The sequence below is a fragment of the Labeo rohita genome, chromosome 7 (assembly GCF_022985175.1).
Source record: "Labeo rohita strain BAU-BD-2019 chromosome 7, IGBB_LRoh.1.0, whole genome shotgun sequence".
Classification (NCBI taxonomy): domain Eukaryota; kingdom Metazoa; phylum Chordata; class Actinopteri; order Cypriniformes; family Cyprinidae; genus Labeo; species Labeo rohita.
In genome coordinates, this window is record NC_066875.1 from 53,550,767 (window position 1) to 53,571,673 (window position 20,907).

Consider the following 20,907-nt stretch of genomic DNA (forward strand, 5'->3'; position numbering starts at 1 on the left):
GGCCAATCATGGGCCAGAGCAACTTGCTGCTTTGAAAAATAAATCTTTGAAAAGAAAGTTGTCTTCTGAGGCGAAGAGGTCTACCTCTGCTCTCCCGAAGACAGACCAGATCATCTGAACTGAATTAGGGATGTAGTCTCAACAAAGAGCCCTTGGCTACATTGATTTTTAGCCCAAGCTTCTCCAGATGGCTGAGTAACAGCGACCTGTGAGCGATGAGTTCCTGTCCCAACCTGGCTAGCCGAAGCCAGTCGAGCAAGCTGAATGACTAGGGGTTGTAGTATATACGCAACGAGAGAGACTGTTGTTTATTATTTCTGACTTCTTACATGACAATAAACAGACAAACTAAGATTACATTATCTAGAAACTTGCATTCAAAATCCATTTGGCTCATAATTAAGCGCCTCTTGCATGATGTGTCTATTTGCATTATATTATTCTTCTGTGGTGTTTTGGTTTTGGAAAATAATGATTTGCATTAATGTGTAACTTATGATTTTACATAAAAGAGCAAAGAAAGTTTTGTTTTTCAAGATTAAAAATTAATTGTGCATTTCAAAGCTTAACAGGTTTTTTTCTCCCAAACTCTAAGGAAAAGGTGAATGACCAGACCTTCCTCCTCACTCAAGTCACGTGGTGTATTCTAGGACCACTGGGCGTTTGGCAGAAATTACCAACAGACATTAATTATAAGCTTGAGAAAACAGATGTAAAAGATGGAATTGTGGACGCGCAGGGTGTGAAATGGACTGTGAACTTGAGAGAAATGGAGGCCACATCATGTGATTCAGGACAGGTGACCGCTCTCAAACGACTGGAGAACCTTCCAGGTGAGAAAATGTGGCCCATATTATATTTGATATTGTGTTGGATAAAATCTTTGTCCAGTTGAAAAATGCTGTTCTGCAGCTATAATATAAAATTAAACATCCTTGATAATAATCAATAATCAAACTAATCACTATTACAGATTTTGATTTGCCCATCTACTGGGACAACATGAGTCAAAGTGACACCTTACAGGTGATTGACTTAGATCCATCATCTACAGAGTACCAGACTGTGAAGGCAGACTTCAAGAAGACAGTCACAAAAACAGGACTCAAGGTTTGACGCCTAGCACCATCTTACAATGTAAGAAAAAAAGGTACAGTTCTGTTACAGTTTCTTAGGCGGTACCCTAAGAAAAGGTACATGTTTGTACCTTACCTACCCCTAAACGGTACATATAAGTACCTTAAAGGCACATATTAGTACTTTAAAAGGACCTATTTGTTCCTATGGTACCGCCCTAGTGACAGAACTGTACCTTTTTTCTGAGAGTGTAGCATGCTTTACAAAAACACTCAGAAGGCCATAAAATATGTAATGTCTTAATTTATATCGAAACATGCCATAAGTTGTGTTTTAGTTTCAGTCTACAACAATAGCAGGGAGATCATTGTAGGTTAAACCAAAAGCCAGATTGATCACCTGTTGATACATTTTGTTTTGAAGTCATCACCGTTTTCTTCTGTGAAGAGCAAGACACTTGAAGTCCATCAAATATATTTGTTTAGGGTTGTTTGTGTGCAAATTTACTTTAACAGATCCAGCGTATCCAGAACATGAATGTCCGGCAGTTATACGAGGTGCGTAAAAAAGAACTGAAGAACAAAAATGGTCTTGTGGGAGCAGCAGAGAAGATCCTTTATCACGGCATATCAGAGGCATCCTGCTCAGCCATCATGAAATCGAGCTTTAACTGCAATTTAGCTGGACAAAATGGTAATTTCTTTTCTTTTTAATGGTTCATTAATTTAAATATACAGTCCTGACACTATTTGTGACCGATATACAGTTTTGCCAGTGCTGATATTTGGTATTTTTTATTGATAAACGTCACAATATTATATAAATTAAAGCTGGAGTAGGCAGTTTTTTTGCTGGTAGTGTCACCTAGTGCAACTACAAAAATGCATCTTTTCAAACAACCTTTGTAAATGCACCTCTTGGTCTGTAAGTTAAGGCATGTCTTAACAGGTAAAAGTGTCAATAAAAGCATCAGATCAACTGATCAGCCAGTGTTGTTCTTTTTAATTGTTTAATTTGAAGTCTCTTCGATTTACTGATTCTGGTAACTTTTTATACCTTTCTCAGCCACCCTCTACGGTCATGGGACCTACTTTGCTGTGAACGCCAGCTACTCTGCCAGTCCTACCTATGCAATTCCTGCAGCAGATGGGACTCAGCTCATGTTTGTGGCTTGTGTGCTTACGGGTCATCACACTCAGGGTCAGGCTGACTTGAAGGCGCCCCCTGTTCGTGTGGCACCTGACCACCTCTGTGACAGTGTGGTGGATAATATGCAGAATCCCTTGATGTTTGTGGTTTTCCACGACTGCCAGGCTTATCCAGAATACCTCATCACATTCAAATGAACTTTAACAAACACCAACCCTGGCGTGTTCTTTGTAAATCTGGATCTAGATGAGCTCTGGATAATTAATAAACAGTTATTTGTTATATAGTTTTCTTTTTGTAGCATTTACATTTACGAATTTAGAGAACATATTTATTCAGTTCAGGTTAAAAACCATGATAGTAATCATACACTCAAAAGTGCAAAAAAAAAAAAATTAAATAAATAACAAGGTGGAACTGAATGAAAAATGTGTATGAAAAGTCAATGCAACAGCACAATGTGGTGTGGAATACAAAGCTGTCAAACCACGGAACAACAGAATAGTTAATACATAAATGTCTGTAGACAGTATGCTTTGCAGCCTTTTCTAAAGTCACGTTACCATTACTCTACATTAACACTGATTTTGAAAAAAATATTGTAATTTTATTAGAAAGCTAACTAACTTGTGGCCAGTGGATATGAGTGTTTCAGTGGTCAACATACTTAAGATTTTTACATAATGTAATGATAGCAAATTGAAATTTGAATTTTTTTTTATTAAATGAAATGTATTTTTTTAGCATCTGACCCTGGTAAAACAAAAAGTATGTTATCAGTGGAAGCTGTCAGTAGGTTATGGAACTGATAAACAAGTGAAATAATTATTTTGTTACAAGCACACAAATTGCATGGTTAATTGGCCAATCAGTCTGTCGGTTGTTTGCACAAACCACAGAAGTCAGCAAAATGTAAGTTTATACTCCCAAAAATAAGGCTAACAAAAGAAAGTTTCAACAGGGATGCCAAAAAAGAAGCGGTTCCCCAAAGAACCTTTCAATCAAAAGTTCTTAAAAGAACCATTTATTCTTAGCGTAAAGAAAATTTTAATAATCTAAAGAATCTTTTTCCATTATAAAGAATCTTTTATGCAATGAAATGTCTTCATGGATGTTAATAGTTCTCCTAATGGAACCATAGATGCTGATGAAGAACCTTTATTTTGTAACAGTGTATGTGCAACTGATATTTCACCTCAGGACAACTGATTCATTACTTTAGAATTTTAGAAATGTCTTTGGAATGTATAACATTCCAAACCTTTCTTTTCAGTTCACATATTTCCTTTCATAACAAAAACATTTGATGTTGTGTTGGATTAGATGTAAGAGGGCTTTTGCTTAACTTTGACAGTTGTGTCTATCAGTTCTTCTGCCTTCTCCAACCACCATGAGGCGAAAGTATGTACGTGGCATTGTAACTTCCTTTTTAGCTTTGCCAAGCTTGCGACCAACCCACCATCCATGTTCTGTGGACTTGCTCTTCGTTCCTTTGTTTCAGATTGCTGTGTCATGACAAATCCTCCAAGCAGGCCTCAGACACCACCCAAGTGACTGCCTTAACTGCATCTTCTTTCTTTTTATAATCTTTAATAATAAAGCATCTCACCCATGTCTTAGACAAATGCTAGCAGTTTATTTGCCACTCAGTTTTTGTCCTGTTAAGTTTTTTTTTTTAAATGTTAAATAATGTTATAGTACACATCTATGCTTCTGTGCCACTGACCTAAATCTCTCAGCATCAAGAGGAAGCTGGAGGAGTGGCCATGGAAACCACAGCCTGTAATATGAGCCGAAGCAAAAGTGAAAGTATCTCAGAGCACCTATATTTATCTCGAAGCTCAACACAACAACAGAATAAAGATGGAGAACTACCAGTACGCTGTGTTTTTTGAGGCAAGGAGTCTTTCAGATGAGGAGCTAAGACAAATACAAAAGTACTTTAGAATTAGGAAAAAATCTGGAGGGGGAGACTGTGAGATCGACAAAGTGGGAAACAACACCTACAAGATAGGTTTTATGAGTGAAGCAGGTAAGCATGTTTTGTTACTGCCATTTGTTGTTTTGCACCTTGTAAGAATCTGTGCCATACTTCTCTCTCATTTAAGCTTGTCAAACTGTAATAATAAAAATATTTCTTTTGTAATTACAACAGTTCATTATTCTCATTGAAATGCATTTGTGTTCAAAGCCCAGGTAAGAGTACTAGACAAAAAGGATCATGTCATCAGTATAGAAGGACAAGAGGAGATCCACGTTTCATTAAGGCGTGAAAACGTTACTGAAACCAGCAAACAACCTACAGCATCTGCAAATCAGGTAAGTGGCACAGTCATAAAACATAGATTTAGCTTTGATTTATATACATGCTGTCGATATGTGGTACTCAAACCAGTTTTTCCAGAATCCATGAGGGAGAGCAACTCTCTACGTAGTTAAAGTAAATACCTTGAACAGTTCTCAGAAGTCAGCTGCTATGCATAGTCAGGGCTTGATAATAAGGAAGGTCTGGGACTGGTGATTTGTAATTTTGTCAAAAAATAACATTTTATGTGATCTTGTCGATATGCTGCTGGATATACTGGTTTGGCCTGTCATTGACAGCTGACTCTCAAAAATGTTTATATTCTTGATATTCTGTGATGTCTTTGGTTCACAGAAATGGGGTGGTGATATTTTTCCTCTTAAATTGATTTTTTCTAGGGCAGTTTTTCCTAACCTTATTATTATGTTAGTCGTCATTTATGTCAAATACTTACATTTGATAAAATTCATTTAGAACAAGACACTATAGGTAAAGCAGTTGAAAACTGAACTAGACCAGCACATAATAAAGGGTCCCAATTGTTAAGCTCTGATGAATTTCTTTTGTCTTGAATTATCATTATGAAGCATTTTGTGTAATCAATTATTCTTGTTTTTTATGGTTTATTTTCATTTTTCAGAAATATGCAAGTGCTAAGAGTGTGGAAAAGGTTTTTAAACTGGATCATTATCTACTACTCTTCCTCAGTGAATGTAAAAAGGCACATTCAGACTTAGAGAAACAACTCTCTGTGATCTCTAGCACCTTTGAGATAAAAATGTTAATGTCTGGTGACATTGAGTCTGATGAGTTGGTGGTGAGGAGGGATCCGGCAGCTAATGTCGTTTGTCCCCTGGAGAAATGGGAATTTCAGGTGGACCAAGTGATTGAGAAACTAAACTCACAGTATACCTTACACTTTGAGGTTGAAAGTGACAAATCTGCGATTTTGCAACAAAACTCTTTCCTCGAAAGTGACAACCTAAAAATCTTTTATGAAAAACTGACAAGTCTAGCTGTGGTGGTTGGGGAACAAAAACAAGTGGAGAAGATGTTAAATTTTGTAAGCGGCTTGCAGAACAAACAGCAGATTCAGCAAGAGTGTTGCGTATCTGAGAAGCAATTTGACCTCATCAAAGAGCAGTTTGAGTCATACGCAGAAGCAAATTTACCGGCACTTAAGATCACACAGGAACGTGCAGGTGTTCTCCTTCTGAAGGGTCCCGAGAAAGAGGTCCATGCAGGTGAACAAAAGCTTTTCAAATTAGCAGAAGGAATCAAAGAGAAGAGGATCCCATCACATCGCACTCTTATAACCTTTTTGGAATCAAGTGGTTGTATACAGCATTTCCAAAACCGATTTCAGCAGAGACTCTGCAGCCCAGTTATGCTTGAGACTTCAAATTCAGGTCTTCTTCTCTTGAGTCTGTCTGATGGAGCGCTAGAGGAGGCGGCCGCTGCCGTGCAGAGAGACGTGTTTTTAGAGACTGTGCGCCTGGAAAACACTCATAAATCATCTGCGTTTACTAAACTGAAAGACGATTTGAGTGAAGCTGTCAAGCAGGCCAATCGTGAAAGTGTTAAAGTGGAGCTTAAATACCAGGATGAATCCAGTTCTGATGCCAAAGTGCAACTGGTGGGCTACACTACTGAAGTCAGTAAGCTGAAGGACATTGTGCTGGAATATAAAAGAAACCATCAGAACCATCATGCCTACCTGCCTCTTCCCAGACCAGAAATGGCAGAGCACTTCCCTAAGATCTTGGCAATGGCTGGTATGAAGAAGAGCAGTGTAAATATAAAGCCAACATGTTTGCCTTCCCCATGCGTTCACCTCACGGGACCTCGCTGTGAAGTTGAGAGTTTGAAGGACAGTCTTGAGTCATTTATTCAGAGTCTGGCCACTAAAGAATGTGAGGTGAAAGGACCTGGAGCTCAACAGTTTTTTCAAAGTGAAGGTGCAGAGACTTTGAAATTAATGACAAATTCTGGTTCAGTTTTGATACTGCCAATCAATGAGGAACATAAAATGTCCCAAAGAGGTAAAATACCCAAATACACCAGCACTCTCAGTCTCCACAACTTTCCATTTACTGCATCTTCCCGAGACTCTCTGGACTCTCTGGATTCAGTGGTCTCAATGGACTCAACGGACTCACTGGACAATGAGATAAACATCAAAGTTGCCATTGGAAGTCTTGAGCAACAACAGGTAAGGCTGACAAACTTATGTTTATAAAAAATCATATTATTTATCAAGCCTAAAACAACCTATATCAATGATTTAAAAAAAAAAAAGTATTTTGGCAAATCAAGGTCATTGGTCATTTACCATAGAATGTTTTTTTAGATTGTTTTTCATGAATGTTTTTCATAGATTGTTTTTTGTGTTTTTTTAATGTTTTTTTTTTAACGTTTATTGCTTTTATAGCGCAAGCTGATGTCTGATCTCCCTAAAATTTTGCATGCTTGTTTAGAATCGCCTGTCGCACATGTTCACCAGGTTTCGTGAAGTTTTGAGTTTTCATTAAGGCCCCCAGTGGCCGAATTCTTTCAAATTTCTCACAGACCTTCACGCTCAAGAGTTATGAGCGATTTCCACTGATCTATATAATGACTGGATCACCAATTGCGTTCTAAACTGCCATTAGGCAGTGAAGCCACCGGAAGTGTTCGATCCGCCATCTTACTGTTCCCTACCGGCAGAGAGCACCATTGACTCACATGCAACCCACTGACCTAAAATCACCCGATTTGAAGCGTATCATTCACACATGATTAGTTTTTAGGATATGTGTATGTAAATTCATTTTTACTTAAGATGTTATCTGGAATTTTTTATGTTTTTTTCCGGGAAGAATAAGTGATATATTGAAATCGTTTAGGTGGGTGTCAGCTGCGCACTTGCAGACACAGGTAACTGATCCAACACAAAATATATTTCTTTATGTACCTAATTACGCAGGAAATAATAAACATGACCATATATCTGGTATAAGTATCTGAAATTGATTAGAATATACAATAAATAATACAATACAAGCCTCTGTTACTATATTGCTCGTTATATTTAAATTCAAATCTTTAAAATAACGCTTCATGTCTTTAAGTCCATACTGTATAACTGTATCAGCGTTATTTCTCAGTTATGATGTGTATATTTTTAATGTGCAACATCTATTTCAGATTCTTAAACATCACGCAAATTCTGTAATGATTTACTAACATTGCTGTTTCCATGTGAGTAAAGTTACGTGTATATGTTGAATTAATTAATTTAACGAACAAATCATTACCTGCTTCAAAATGAATACTGTTAACGAAATCATTGTTGAAACATGCAGTTAGCCTCCCTGGTGAAAAAAATAGCATATGCTGGTAGGTATGTTTTGATGCTGGAATGCTGGTTAGGTAGGTTTTGATGCTGGTTTAAGCTGGTCCTTTGCTGGTTTATGCTGGTCCTCAGCTGGTTTAAGATGGTCCTTTGCTGGTTTTTGCTGGTCATGTTGCTGGTGAAGGACCAGCAAGAACCAGCAAAGGACCAGCATAAACCAGCTAAGGACCAGCTTAAACCAGCATCAAAACCTACCTAACCAGCATTCCAGCATCAAAACATACCTGCCAGCATATGCTGGTTTTTTCACCAGGGCTGTACGAATAAAAACACTATAACTAAATTACATAAACAGTGAATAATTGGGATGCCATAAAGGTATTAACAGTCAACTTTGGAAAGAATTTGACTGGAAAGTAAAAATTCGATATTTCAATACACCTTATGTGATTTCTTCATATGTAAAAGAACCATCTGTAGCACTGTGTTGGAGAAAATGTGGTAAAATAGGTGACCATACTCACATTTTTTGGGATTGTCCAAAGATCCAAATATTTTGGAAAAATATTAAAAAAGAAATAGATAAGATTCTAGAGTTAGAAATACCTCTAGATCCTATGGTGTGTTTATTGGGAGCATTGCCTAAAGAAATGTATAATAAAGAACAGGGATTCATATTACGGATACTGTTACTAATAGCGAAAAAAATGATAACAATACATTGGAAAGAAGAAAGTTCACCAAGTGTGGCGCAGTGGACCCAGAGACTGAAACAGGTCTATATAATGGAAAAAATGACTGCATGTCTTCAGATGAAGATGGAAAAATTTTTGCAAAGATGGAGAGGTGTAACAAATTATTTAGAACTGTAAAGTCTGGTCAACCAATGTATGGTATAATAGGGATGCAACTTGCTCTATCTTGATGTAAATGTTTCCTCAGCAAAGACAAAGTATGATGTCTTTTTTTTTTTTTTTTTTTTTTTTTTTTTTTTTTACTATTTACTTATCTTATTATTATGACCGATATATGTTGTAGTTTTACTGTATTATTTTATTTCTACTGTAAAAGTTTGTTTGTTCAAAATAAAAAATAAAAAGTTCCAAAAAAAAAAAAACAGTGAATAATTGTGCAAGGCGAATTAAGGTATATGTATACAAAGCATAAATCTTTATTCAGATTTCTGAAAGAGCACAGAGTGAACATCCGATATTTATCATGTTCATCTAATGTAACTGACTGTGATGTAGGCTATATAAACGTACATTTTTAATAAGCAGATGGAATTCCCGATATTAAACAAATACCCGTTTACATGCTTAGGACGTTTGCTTTGTGAAAATGTACAGTGAGACTTCGGATATAAAACGCTGACTTGTTATGTGATGTTTTCTCATTAAAACCGTATAATTTCCAATTCATTTAATAGAATGTATATGCGCATACTAGGGAATACTAATATGGCGGCGCGGTGGCTTCACTTTTATGACGTCACGAGCAATCCAGTTCTCTATTATAGATTAGTGGCGATTTCATACTTTTGATCACTGTAGCGCCACCGTCAGGCCGATTGGGGTGAGCCGTGGTGACGTTGTAGACAGTGTGAGTACTACAATCCCTCCAGGTTTTAAGTCTTTATGACTTACGGTTTGGTCTGCACAATCATTTTTACGTGGAGATTGCTAATCCTACACGCTTGAATCCCTAATTCTTATTTGCTCACCCACATCTCAGATGAATGTGACTTAAAAGAAAACACACACACACCTATCATTTCACTTTAGAAGATATTGATTCATCAACTGGGATTACCACTGTGTTTGCTTTGTTTGCTTTTTATGGTGTTAACTTTGGTCAGCTTGATGGAGTATCCCTTTAAAAAGACAAACAGACCAGTATTTATATGTTATACCTCTCAAGCAGTACTATAGAGTAATTTTTGTGATTTGCATCATCGATACAGGCAGATGTGTTTGTTGCTCCGATGATCCAAACAAACATGACCTCAACCTTGATTGGATCATCCCTGTTGAATAAAGGAGGACAGCAACTTCAAAATAACTTCAACAATGCCAAGGGACGTCACACTCTTAAACCTGGAGACGTGTTGGAGGTGGATGCGACACGAGCATTGGGATGCTCCAAGGTTTTCTTCATAGAATGTGCGCCAAAAGGAAATAAGCACATCAGTGAAAAAGTATGACATTAAAAAAGAATTGAGAATGTGCTTTGATAAGGGATTTACAGAAAATTGTGATTTGGATCAGTAATGTTTATTTTGATGTCTTGATCTTGTCTAAGGCACTTAGTTCTGGACTTGGCCGAGTTTTTCAGCTATGTGAGCAGAACTCTTTGGGTTCGGTTGCATTGCCAGTACTTGGACCCGGCATAGTGCTGTCAATACCGGTCAAAGATGCCGTTAATATTCTTACTACTGAGATCTGCAAATTTTTATCTGGACCCACTGGTCAACTGCACACCATTTGTATCCCAATAATGCCTAATTACCCTACTTCTGAAGAGGTAAGAGGTATCTACATAATATCTGCATCAATGTTTATAGCAGTGATGTTTATTTTTAACAATATTTTGCAGATGTTCCAGACAGTCCATGGTAATCTGAGTGCAAAAATGGTGGACAACACAGGACAAGGTAAGAGATTCAAGAATTATGTATTACGTTAATTAAGCCTTGTTATTTTAAACCCAGCCCCAAATTATCAAGAGTGCTCATGCACACAAGGGCATTGGAAAATCCCACAGTTTACCAAATCAGCCAAGTTTCTTACATGTGTACTCATCTTTCACTGTCACCACAGCTCTGTTTCAGTCACTGACCTCTGACCTTGATGAGATCATCATGATAGTAGATGGGATTGAAGTCCATCTAGTGTTTGGAGACATCACTAATGAGACTACTGATGCTGTTGTGAACACCACTGACTTTAAGGACTTCCAGACAGCTGGTATTCACACAGATTTCTTAATATAATAACTAAAATGTTCCTGATACACTATTAGACCATAAGAGAGTGTTTTTCTTCCTATCCATCACAGGAGTGTGTAAGGACATCCTTACTAAGGCAGGCCCTCAAATTCAAGCTCAGCTAACAGTGGGTAAGACAAAATAAACTAAATATAAAATATAGTGCCTTTTACAAAATTAGCTTTTGATTTTATTTCATATATGTGACCCTGGACCACAAAACAGTCTTAAGTAGCACGGGTATATTTGTAGCATTAGCCAGAAGTACATTGTACATCGGTCAAAATTATAAATTTTTCTTTTATGCCAAAAAATCATTAGGTTATTAAGTAAAGATCATGATCCATGAAGATAATTTGTAAATTTCCTACCATAAATATATCAGTACATAATATTTGATTAGCAATGTGCATTGCTCAGAACTTCATTTGGACAAATTTAAAGGTGATTTTCTCAGTATTTTGATTTTTTTGTACCCTCAGATTCTAGAGTTTTAAATAGTTGTATCTTGGCCAAATATTGTCCCATCCTGTCTACATCAATGGAAAGCTTATTTATTCAGCTTTCAGATGATGCATAAATCTCAATTTCAAAAAACTTACCCTTAAGACTGGTTTTATGGTCCAGGGTCACATATAAAAAGACTGGTCAAATACATTCGAATTCAGTATAAAATATCTCTTTATGCAAGTATTTTAAAAAGGATAAAATATATAAAACCAAATGGTTCTTTAAAAATAGATAAGTTATATAAATAATGAAATATATGGACATGCAATATGTTATTCAATGCTACCTCTTATATATATTCTCCAGCTCAGGTAGCGAGCGGGCAGATCTTCACAACCCCGCCAGGAGGTTTCCCCTGTAGGACTATCATGCATGTTTGTGGACAGAGGGATCCTGGTGTTATCAAGACCTTGGCAAAAAAAATAGTGGTTCAGTGTGAGCAGGGCCGTTACAGGTCTGTGGCCATTCCTGCGATCTGCGCTGGTCAGTAGCTTCATTATTACTTACAATGAGAAAACACTGACAACTTATAAGGCAGTTTGTTTGATGTATTTTCCCACATTTGCTATGATTTATACCAATGAAGGTCTCTTTCCACCTCAGAGCAAAAAATATTGTAACTGGGCAGGGGTGGAGAAAATTACCACAGCAGGCATCCATCCATAGTTTTTGTGTATTTATTCCATTATATATACATCTTTGTCCATAAATATGCAATGTATTTGCATACTTGAATCTCACAAATATTTTGTTTTCATGTAGCGTAAGTCCTCAGTAATTTATCTGATTAGAAGCATGCATGAATGAAATAACAGGAATGTTTTGGCATCATGGGCTTTGCAGGACAAGGAGGTCTGGACCCCAGTGTGGTGGCCAAGTCCATTCTAGAGGGACTAAAGGAAGGTATACAAGGAGCGAATCTTCAACATCTCAAAAATATTCGAATCATTCTGCTGAAGATTAACGTTTTCCTGGAATTTAAAGCAACGGCACTGCAAATTTTTGGTGTTAGTTCACTGCTGACAGGTGAGGATAAATCCGTGCCATGCCGAGGCAATAACATTTTTATTAAACGCCCATCTCATGCATTGTCTCTTTTTAGCACCTGCACCACTTGTACCTACCAGTGCAACCAGAAGAGGGCGGAGTGCAACCACTAGTGGACACTGGGCTTCAACCAGAATGAGCAGATCACATTCCTTACCGGGCAATATTGACTTGAATTCACTAGTAACATCTTTGCCTGACACAGAGAGCAAAGCAGCATTTTTAATCATAGGTTACTCTAATGCTGAAGTGTCTGATGCCTGTAGAGAACTTAAGCGGGCATATGACAACCAGTGCTCCACGCAAACTTTCTCTCCTTATGAGGTCAGATGTCTCACTCAGGATGCGATGAACCAGCTGCTCTCTACAGTGGATTTACTGCACCTGCAGTTAGAAACGAACAATTCTGAAGAATTGGTAGTAAAAGGACTGAAGGATGGAGTGAATGAGGTGGTTAAACTGACAAAAGATGCAGTTCTCAGACAGGTAAGAAAGACAGTGGGTTAACATTCCAGACAATCACCTGTGCATATAATGCATATAAATTGCATTTAATATAATTAAACATAATGCATGTATATTTAAATATACATTTGAGCCAATCACTTGAGCATAAATGCATAAAGTTTGCATTTAATATATTTAATTATAATCCATGTATAATTAAATATGTTTGTTTGTGTGTTTGTGTGTGTGATTTATATGTTGCATGCAAATTTTTTTTTTTTTTTTTTTTTTTTATCAATCAGTTGGTCACTGGAAAAAATCTGTTTCTTGCAAAAATGCACTAAAGATTTAAGTTTATTTTAAACATGGAAATAAGTATGCAAATTGACATTATCATTATATTACAAAGAAACTTGCATTTTGAATTCACTTAAAACGGGGTATAAAATGGTTCTGTTCGCAGTATATTAATCATCTGAGTCACTCTTGGTTTCAAATTGCTTGGAAATAAATAAATAATTATTTAAATTACTTATTTATTTTAGCAAAGCCTAAGTTTTTTCTCCCAAACTCAAAGTCAAGAGAGAAGGACGAGGACCTCCTCTTCGCTAAAGTCACATGGTGCGTTCTGGGACTACATGGCGTTTGGCAGAAGGTTCCAAAAGACTTGAATTACAAGCTTGAGAAGAAAGATGTGAAAGATGGATTTGTGGATGCACAGGGTGTGAAATGGACTGTGGATTTGCAAAAGATGGAGGCCACATCATGTGATTCAGGACAGGTGACCGCTCTCAAACGACTGGAGAACCTTTCAGGTGAGGAACCACTTTTATGATAGGACAAAATATAACCCTGATTATGTTACATACATGTTTGATACTGTGTTGCATAAAATCTTTGTCTGCTCATCTAGATTTATAGTGAACATTGAAACACCTTGATATTTAAACCAAACCCTCACTATTTTGCATTATAGATTTTGCTTTGCCAATCTACTGGGACAACATGAGTCAAAGTGACTCCTTGAAGGTGATTGACCTAGATCAGTCATCTGCAGAATACAAGACCGTGAAGGCGGACTTCAAGAAGACAGTCAAAAAAACAGTGCTGAAGGTTTGACACCCAACACCATCAACCTGAAGGACAGTTTTTAAAGAAATAGGCAATGTTTTAATTAGGGATGGGACAATAAATCGATTCGTAGATCAATTCTGAGATCTCCTGATGCATCGCCATTCTCTTTGGAATCGATTCTGAGCTTAGATTTTAACAGCAGATGGTGCTCTAATCTAGTTTTTATCCGCACACTCAAATGCTCATGAAGAAGAGTGCTGAAGAGAAAATGTAGCTGCGTTTCATTTCGGAGGCTGCATCCTCCGGAGGTCGCATTTGAAGGCTGCACATGTCATTAAGGATGTCTTATTTAGGAAAAGTAACCATAATAAAACCGACCGTTATTCCTTGTGAAGTGTGAAATACTATCATTTCTTTTGTACTTTGCAATTTAATGGTTACTTTTCTTAAACGAGACCTCCCCGATGATGTGTGCAGTCTTCAAATGCGACCTCCGGAGGATGCAGCCTTCCAAATGAGATAGCTTGTGCATTCAGCGATTTCACCTCGGCTCAGAATGCTTTTATGACGTGAGATTATTGTAAACACAGCCCACTGTGAACACCCTTGTAATTCGCTTCAACCTTTTCAAATTGTATAAATGATTATTTTAGGTTCAGGTGCGTGTAAGGATTTGGAAACAAGCAGAGCACGGTTGTTTCTAAAGCAAGCAGTGCCATCTGCCGTTCAAAACTAAGCTCAGAATCGATTTGAGAAAGAATCGCGATGTGTTCGGGAAATCTTGAATCAATGCTGAATCATTTCTAGATTTGCTTTGCAATGATTTATCGTCCCATCCCTAGTTTTAATTCATATAACAAGAGTTTTAGGGTTAGAGAGTTAATCAGCACTAAAGGCAGCAAACTCAATGTTGGTTAAATCAAGGGCCAGGCTGGACTAACCATTGCTCAGTTGGTTAGTTAGGGTGAATTAAGGGTGACTGGGACATAATGTAAAATGGGACAGTATAACTATACAGAATTTATTGTTTCACCTAATGAGGGAAAATAAAAGCTTTTTTGCTGAGTCCAAGGTGTAAGATCACATAATTAAAATGGATTGCCCTCATTGGTGTGACATCTTCTAGGTGGGTGGGGCATGCATCAAACAGGAAGTTGACCATGAAAAGCATGAATGGAGGAAAATGGCTTAAGCTTTTGCTAGTTTTCATAATAAGGTCCTAAAATTGTCATAGCTACTATATTATACAAAATTTTGGTGGAAACATAAATATGATGCACTACTTCTGCAAAATCAGTTAAAAAATGCATATCATGTTTTTATTTTCTGAATTAGGTTGTTTTTATTTTGGCCAACCACCCAAACACAATTTGGGTGGATGGGACAGCATAATTGTGGGTGATTGGGACAGTGCTTAAAGGCTTTGCCAATTAAGAAAATGATTGACCTTGTAATAGAGAACCATTGTATATGCTGTTTATGCCCTAAATCTTTGGTTTCCATCCTTTTTATTTGTGCAAGACCTAATCAACCACAAAAATAGTCATGAACTAGGTAGATTTTTGCCAAAATAATAATTCAGAAATAGAATCATTTTAAAAATAGAAGCATCATAGATAAACATTTTTAATGATGAACAGAAAAGAAAATATTGCATATAAAATTATATTAAAGTATAAACTAGTGTGCAATAGAGTAAATATTCTTACACTACCCTAAATCAATGAAAAAAATGTGCTGTCCCAATCACCCAAACATTGTGTCCCGATCACTCAAATGTTACCAAAAAAATGTTTTGGGCTCAGTTTAAAGAAAAGTGTATGCCACACATCCTTTCATTCTAATATAACATTGTTTCCTCCTCAGATGTGTAGCTAACATCTTCAGTATTACAGAAATATATAATGTGTTGGGCTGATGTTTTAAATTTATGTCAAGAAACCTTGCACAAGGTGGAATTTCAAAAATTGTCCCAATCCCCCTTAATTCACTCTACTGTACTGTGTTTCAATTTTATATGGCAGTATAGTCCTAGCAGTTTGCTTCTATAAAAAGTAACAGATGTGAATATGAAGTCCTTAACATATATATGTACTTGGCTGTTTGTATTTCAATAGATTCAGCGCATCCAGAACATTAATCTTCGGCGGTTATACGAGGTGCGTAAAAAAGAACTGGAGAACAAAAATGGCTCTGTGGGAGCAGCAGAGAAGATCCTTTATCACGGCACATCAGAGGCGTCCTGCTCAGCCATCATGAAGACAAATTTCAACCGCAGTCTTGCTGGGCAAAATGGTAATTACATTTTTTAAAGGTTCATTCACTTAAAAAAAATAGTCCACTCAAAATTTTGAATTGTGTCACTATTTGTGGTTGATGGTTTTTTAATTTTGTAAGTTCTTGTGTTTGGCCAATAAGTGTCATTATATGGACTTTTATTTTGACGTTGCTGAGAATCCAGCATCTGTGCGCAAACAGACATTAGTTGCATCTGAAATCGTGTACTGTTTTAATCATATTTTTACCATTTTTAATGCCATAATAGGATTACAGAAAATACTGTATGTAACCCTGACCTAATTAAGGGCTATAGAAAAATATATTTAAATGTGTGTACATATATATATATATATATTAATATAAATTAGGTTTAAAAAAGTAAATAATTGATGATTAGAGGTATTAATGGGTAATGTCTATAAAATAAAATGTACATTTCTGGCCTGTTATACAACCTGTTACATGTAGAAGCTATCTAAAGTGTAAACATGTTTATTTTTTTCCAGATCAAAAGTTGTTTTTTTTTCACTTTAAAATAATATTTTTATTAATTGATTTTCGATTTATTTCTAATAATTTTAGGAGGTGCTATGTAAAACAAAATAAATTGAATGTATACACATACATCACTTATTACTATTTACCCAACCTCGCATTTTTTCCAAACCTGTTTACTGTTCATTTTGAATGTTTTTTTTGTTTTGTTTTTGTTTTTGTTTTTCATTGATACTCCACAAAATGTCAGGTTTCGAACAGCAAGTCATGATGAAATTGTAATTTTGAATTGTAAATTCTGAGTGAACAATGCCTTCCTCTTTATAGTCCTCTTTAACATCTACCATATAGCCAGCTGATCATCCTCTGATTGACTCATTAGTTGTTCATTTTGCAGACTAATCCATTAATTGATACTGATGACCTTCTTTATACCTTTCTCAGCCACCCTTTACGGTCATGGGACGTACTTTGCTGTGCATGCCAGCTACTCTGCCAATCCGACCTACGCGGTTCCTGCAGCAGACGGGACTCAGTGCATGTTTGTGGCTCGTGTGCTTACAGGGGACCACGCTTTGGGTCAGATGGACATTAAAACGCCCCCTGTTCGTGTGGCACCTGACCACCTCTATGACAGTGTGGTGGATAATATGCAGAATCCCTCCATGTTTGTGGTTTTCCACGACTGCCAGGCTTATCCAGACTACCTCATCACATTCAAATGAACTAAAACAAACACCAACCCTGGTTTGAGATCTAGATGATTTATAAAGAGTGATTAGTTGATTTTACATTTAAATATAATCATTTAGGAAATATTCTTATTCAGAGGGTTTGATTTAGTTACCACATACCTTTTTATGCCTTATGCCACAACTAACTAGTATGCAGTGGATATGAGTGTTTTAGTGACCAATATAATTCAGGTTATGCAAATTAATGATAGCAAAAAATAAGTAAATAAAATAAAAAGAATGTTTACGAAATCGTGAAATTCACAAGAACGTATAAGCAGAAAATGTGCAATATCATTTAACAAAGCTGTCTGTGGATTATAGAACAGTGAAATACTCCTGTGAGTCGCAGGTTGTTATAGATGGAAAAAGATTCATCTGTCGCTTGTCCAAACCACAGAAGTGACATGTACATATGTTATTTAGCTTTAGGGTGACTGATTCATCACTCCACAATAAAAAACGGGTTTTGAAATGTGTTTTTGACATATTCCCACTCTTCATTCTCAGTTCTCATGTCCACTTCAGGCTCCTTGCTATCTTGAAGAAACTATTTGATGTTGTTTTGGATCAAAAAAGTTTGCTCAATTTACAGACACAGCAATGCAATTTTTTCAAAATGTGCTTCAGAGAAGCTTATGAACCCATAAAAACTGTCTATAACTTCCAAATACAGATGTTCTTTTCTTGTCGTAATTTCTAAATCTATCTAAAATCCATTTCTAAATCCATTCAAAATCCATCTCACAGACATCGTTGTGATGTTTGCATAATGAATTGTGATTGGTTTTTGGTTTCCTATTCTCATATGGTTTTTGGTTTCCTATTCACATCACAAGCAAGTGTTATTGTACATGTCTACTACAACAATAAAATTATTTTTTAACAATAACGACTAAATGGGTTGAGGTGTTAAAGACAGTAGTTTAAACAAAAATCATAATTCTGTCATATTTACTCACCACTTGTCATATGCTGTTAACTTCTGTCAGTCAAGCACCATTAAAAGTAGTCCACGTGTGCATTATTCCAATTCTGTCTAAGTTATATGATGTGTGTGACAAACAGGGCTAAAGTTATTCACTGAAAATCTTTCCTATCATGGCATAATAGAGCTTAGTTTTAGGATTAGAGGCCATACTGAATTTTACATGGATTGAACCAAGGTAGCGAAGCTTATAGACTTAAAATGCCACGCACTGTATTAAAGTCTTAGATCATGTCATTTTCACAATTGTTTATGGAATTTTTGTTTACTGAAATCCTTACGAAAAGAAAATTTGTTAGCTGAACAATTGGTATAGTACAACAGTACGATTGTAACATTTATGTCTGTTTATGTCTTTTGGTTTCTCCCATTGTCTCCCCCCGTCGATCTGTCTGTTTTGGTTTACCCTCATTACCGTCATCCCCTACACCTGTGTTTGTAATTAGTCTCTCACTTTATAAGTCTGCTTGTGTTTTGAGTTTGCTGTCGGTCCTTAACGTTATTTGAAAGTGTGTTCCTGCCTCGTTGTGTTCCTGTCTGTTCCTACGAAGATTTATATTAAATTGTTATTTGTTTGTATCGTATCACGTTTCCCGTCTCGTTAGTCCAGCACTACACGTAACAACGATCCACTGAATGCTATTTTTAAACTTTTTAAACTGCCATGTATAGTAGAAAATCACAACTGGATATGTTATTTGTGGCAGCTCGTTGATACCCGGCCGCTTGTTTGTATGGATTAAGCCCATTCATTTGTTTGATCACGCTCCTCTGTGTCCTTATTCGGCATGTTAAATAGTAAGGATACTTCAACTTGGTTAATTCAAGTTAAGTAATTTGTATAACATCCACAATACACACTGTTTCAGCTTTAAGGTAAGTTACTCTTTTACCTCTATAATGGCTTAATGCTTTAACACTGAACGGTTTTAGAACTGGGCAACATATAATGATAATAAACTTGTATTTATTCTTCTCTTATGAAAATGAACCATGGATTTACTACAAATAAAATCAAAAGAACATGGTTAGTAGGGAAATTTCTGGTATTCGGTGCCTTTTGTGGCCCCAGTACTGATCATGATATTATTGTCAGCAACATAAATTTTAAAGTTGTCTTTGATGTAAATAACATATTTTGAACTTGAAGCATATTTAGGTTATATATGAAAATTAGAAAAAATTAAAAATGAAATGAAAGTTTGAAAGGAAATTACATCAAATCTAGTTGACATGGTCTCTACTGATGTTCAGGGCTGTAGAAGTTGTCTCTAGGTGCTGATCCACCATATGGACTGGATACGGACTGGATCTGGGTGGCTACAGGGACCTCGGAATAAGAATGAGACAGACTAATATTAGTGTAGATGCCATTCCTCTTATGATGTAACAGTTATCCCAAATGTAAATAAAGCTTCACAATGCTTATTTTGGCTTCTGCCAAACTCATATTTATTCTTCAATAAATCGTTTTGCAGTTGGTTTGATACCTTTAGATCAAATGTTATTTTGTGTAATGGATTTGTTATTGCATACATTAAAAGCTGTAAAATTATTATAAAACGCTCATTCAAAAAATGGAGCTTTGTGCAATAACAGCCTTAATAGACTTCCGGCAAAGACGCTGTTACAGCAAACACAGTAGTATACAGTAATTTTAAAAATACAGTAAGTCTCTGTATGTGGGGTCTGACATCACATGATGCAATGGTTATTACAGTTATTTACTGCAAAGGGAATTTGCAGTATTATACTGGGTGATATACAGTTAATAACCGTAGAAATTACAGAAATGTCTAACCGTGCTGTTGACAGTAGAACTGAAAATTTTAGTTGTTTTAGTAATAAATGTATTATCAAAGTCATCTGATGTTCTATAGCAAAGTAAAAATACAAATCAGTATAATATATAGCTATTAAAAATACTAGTTACTAATTAGCTAATAGTGAACTACCACTTTCGACTGAGTGCTATTACACTGTGTGCAGAATTATTAGGCATGTTGATATTCTGGTCATATTTTTTTTCCAAACACATTTTACCAATTCCAAACCATATCAGTCTTAGTAACTACTGTTAATTTTGTATTTAATCATTTATATGTGATGTATAATTGTCCGTGAAGGCTGGAAGTGAAAAACTCCTTATATTCAGGTGTGCAGGATTATTAGGCATGTTTTCGTTTACAGCTAAAATGAGCCAAAAAAGATATTTAACCCAGACTGAAAAGTCCAAATTATTAAATGCCCATGAGAAGAATGCAATACTAATGCATTACAAGAATTTGCAAAGTTAAGGCTTGACCATTGGACAGAGAAATGCTTGTTGAGTCTGCATGGTCAGAAAAAGCAGGTGGAGAAGAAAAGATGCATGTTAACTGCAAAAGAATTAGGAATTAAGGTGAAGAATTAGGTGTGACACCATCAGGAACCGTTTCCAGTTCTCCAGCGCCACCATTTTCCAGAACTGCAACCTACCTG

At 36.3% G+C, this 20,907-nt stretch overlaps 1 protein-coding gene across 1 annotated transcript; it reads left to right on the top strand.

Annotated features, from left to right (window-relative positions):
- Window positions 1-4,077: 4,077 nt before the first annotated feature.
- LOC127168713 (protein mono-ADP-ribosyltransferase PARP14) lies at window positions 4,078-18,962 on the top strand. The gene is made up of 15 exons (XM_051115756.1): window positions 4,078-4,258; window positions 4,418-4,545; window positions 5,172-6,743; window positions 9,829-10,062; window positions 10,167-10,388; window positions 10,461-10,518; window positions 10,685-10,831; window positions 10,923-10,982; window positions 11,668-11,844; window positions 12,205-12,387; window positions 12,464-12,894; window positions 13,433-13,670; window positions 13,832-13,968; window positions 16,047-16,224; window positions 17,149-18,962. The coding sequence occupies exons 1-15, from the start codon at window positions 4,090-4,092 to the stop codon at window positions 17,427-17,429; spliced, it is 4,215 nt and encodes a 1,404-aa protein (XP_050971713.1). The 5' UTR covers window positions 4,078-4,089; the 3' UTR covers window positions 17,430-18,962.
- The last annotated feature ends 1,945 nt before the right edge of the window (window positions 18,963-20,907 follow it).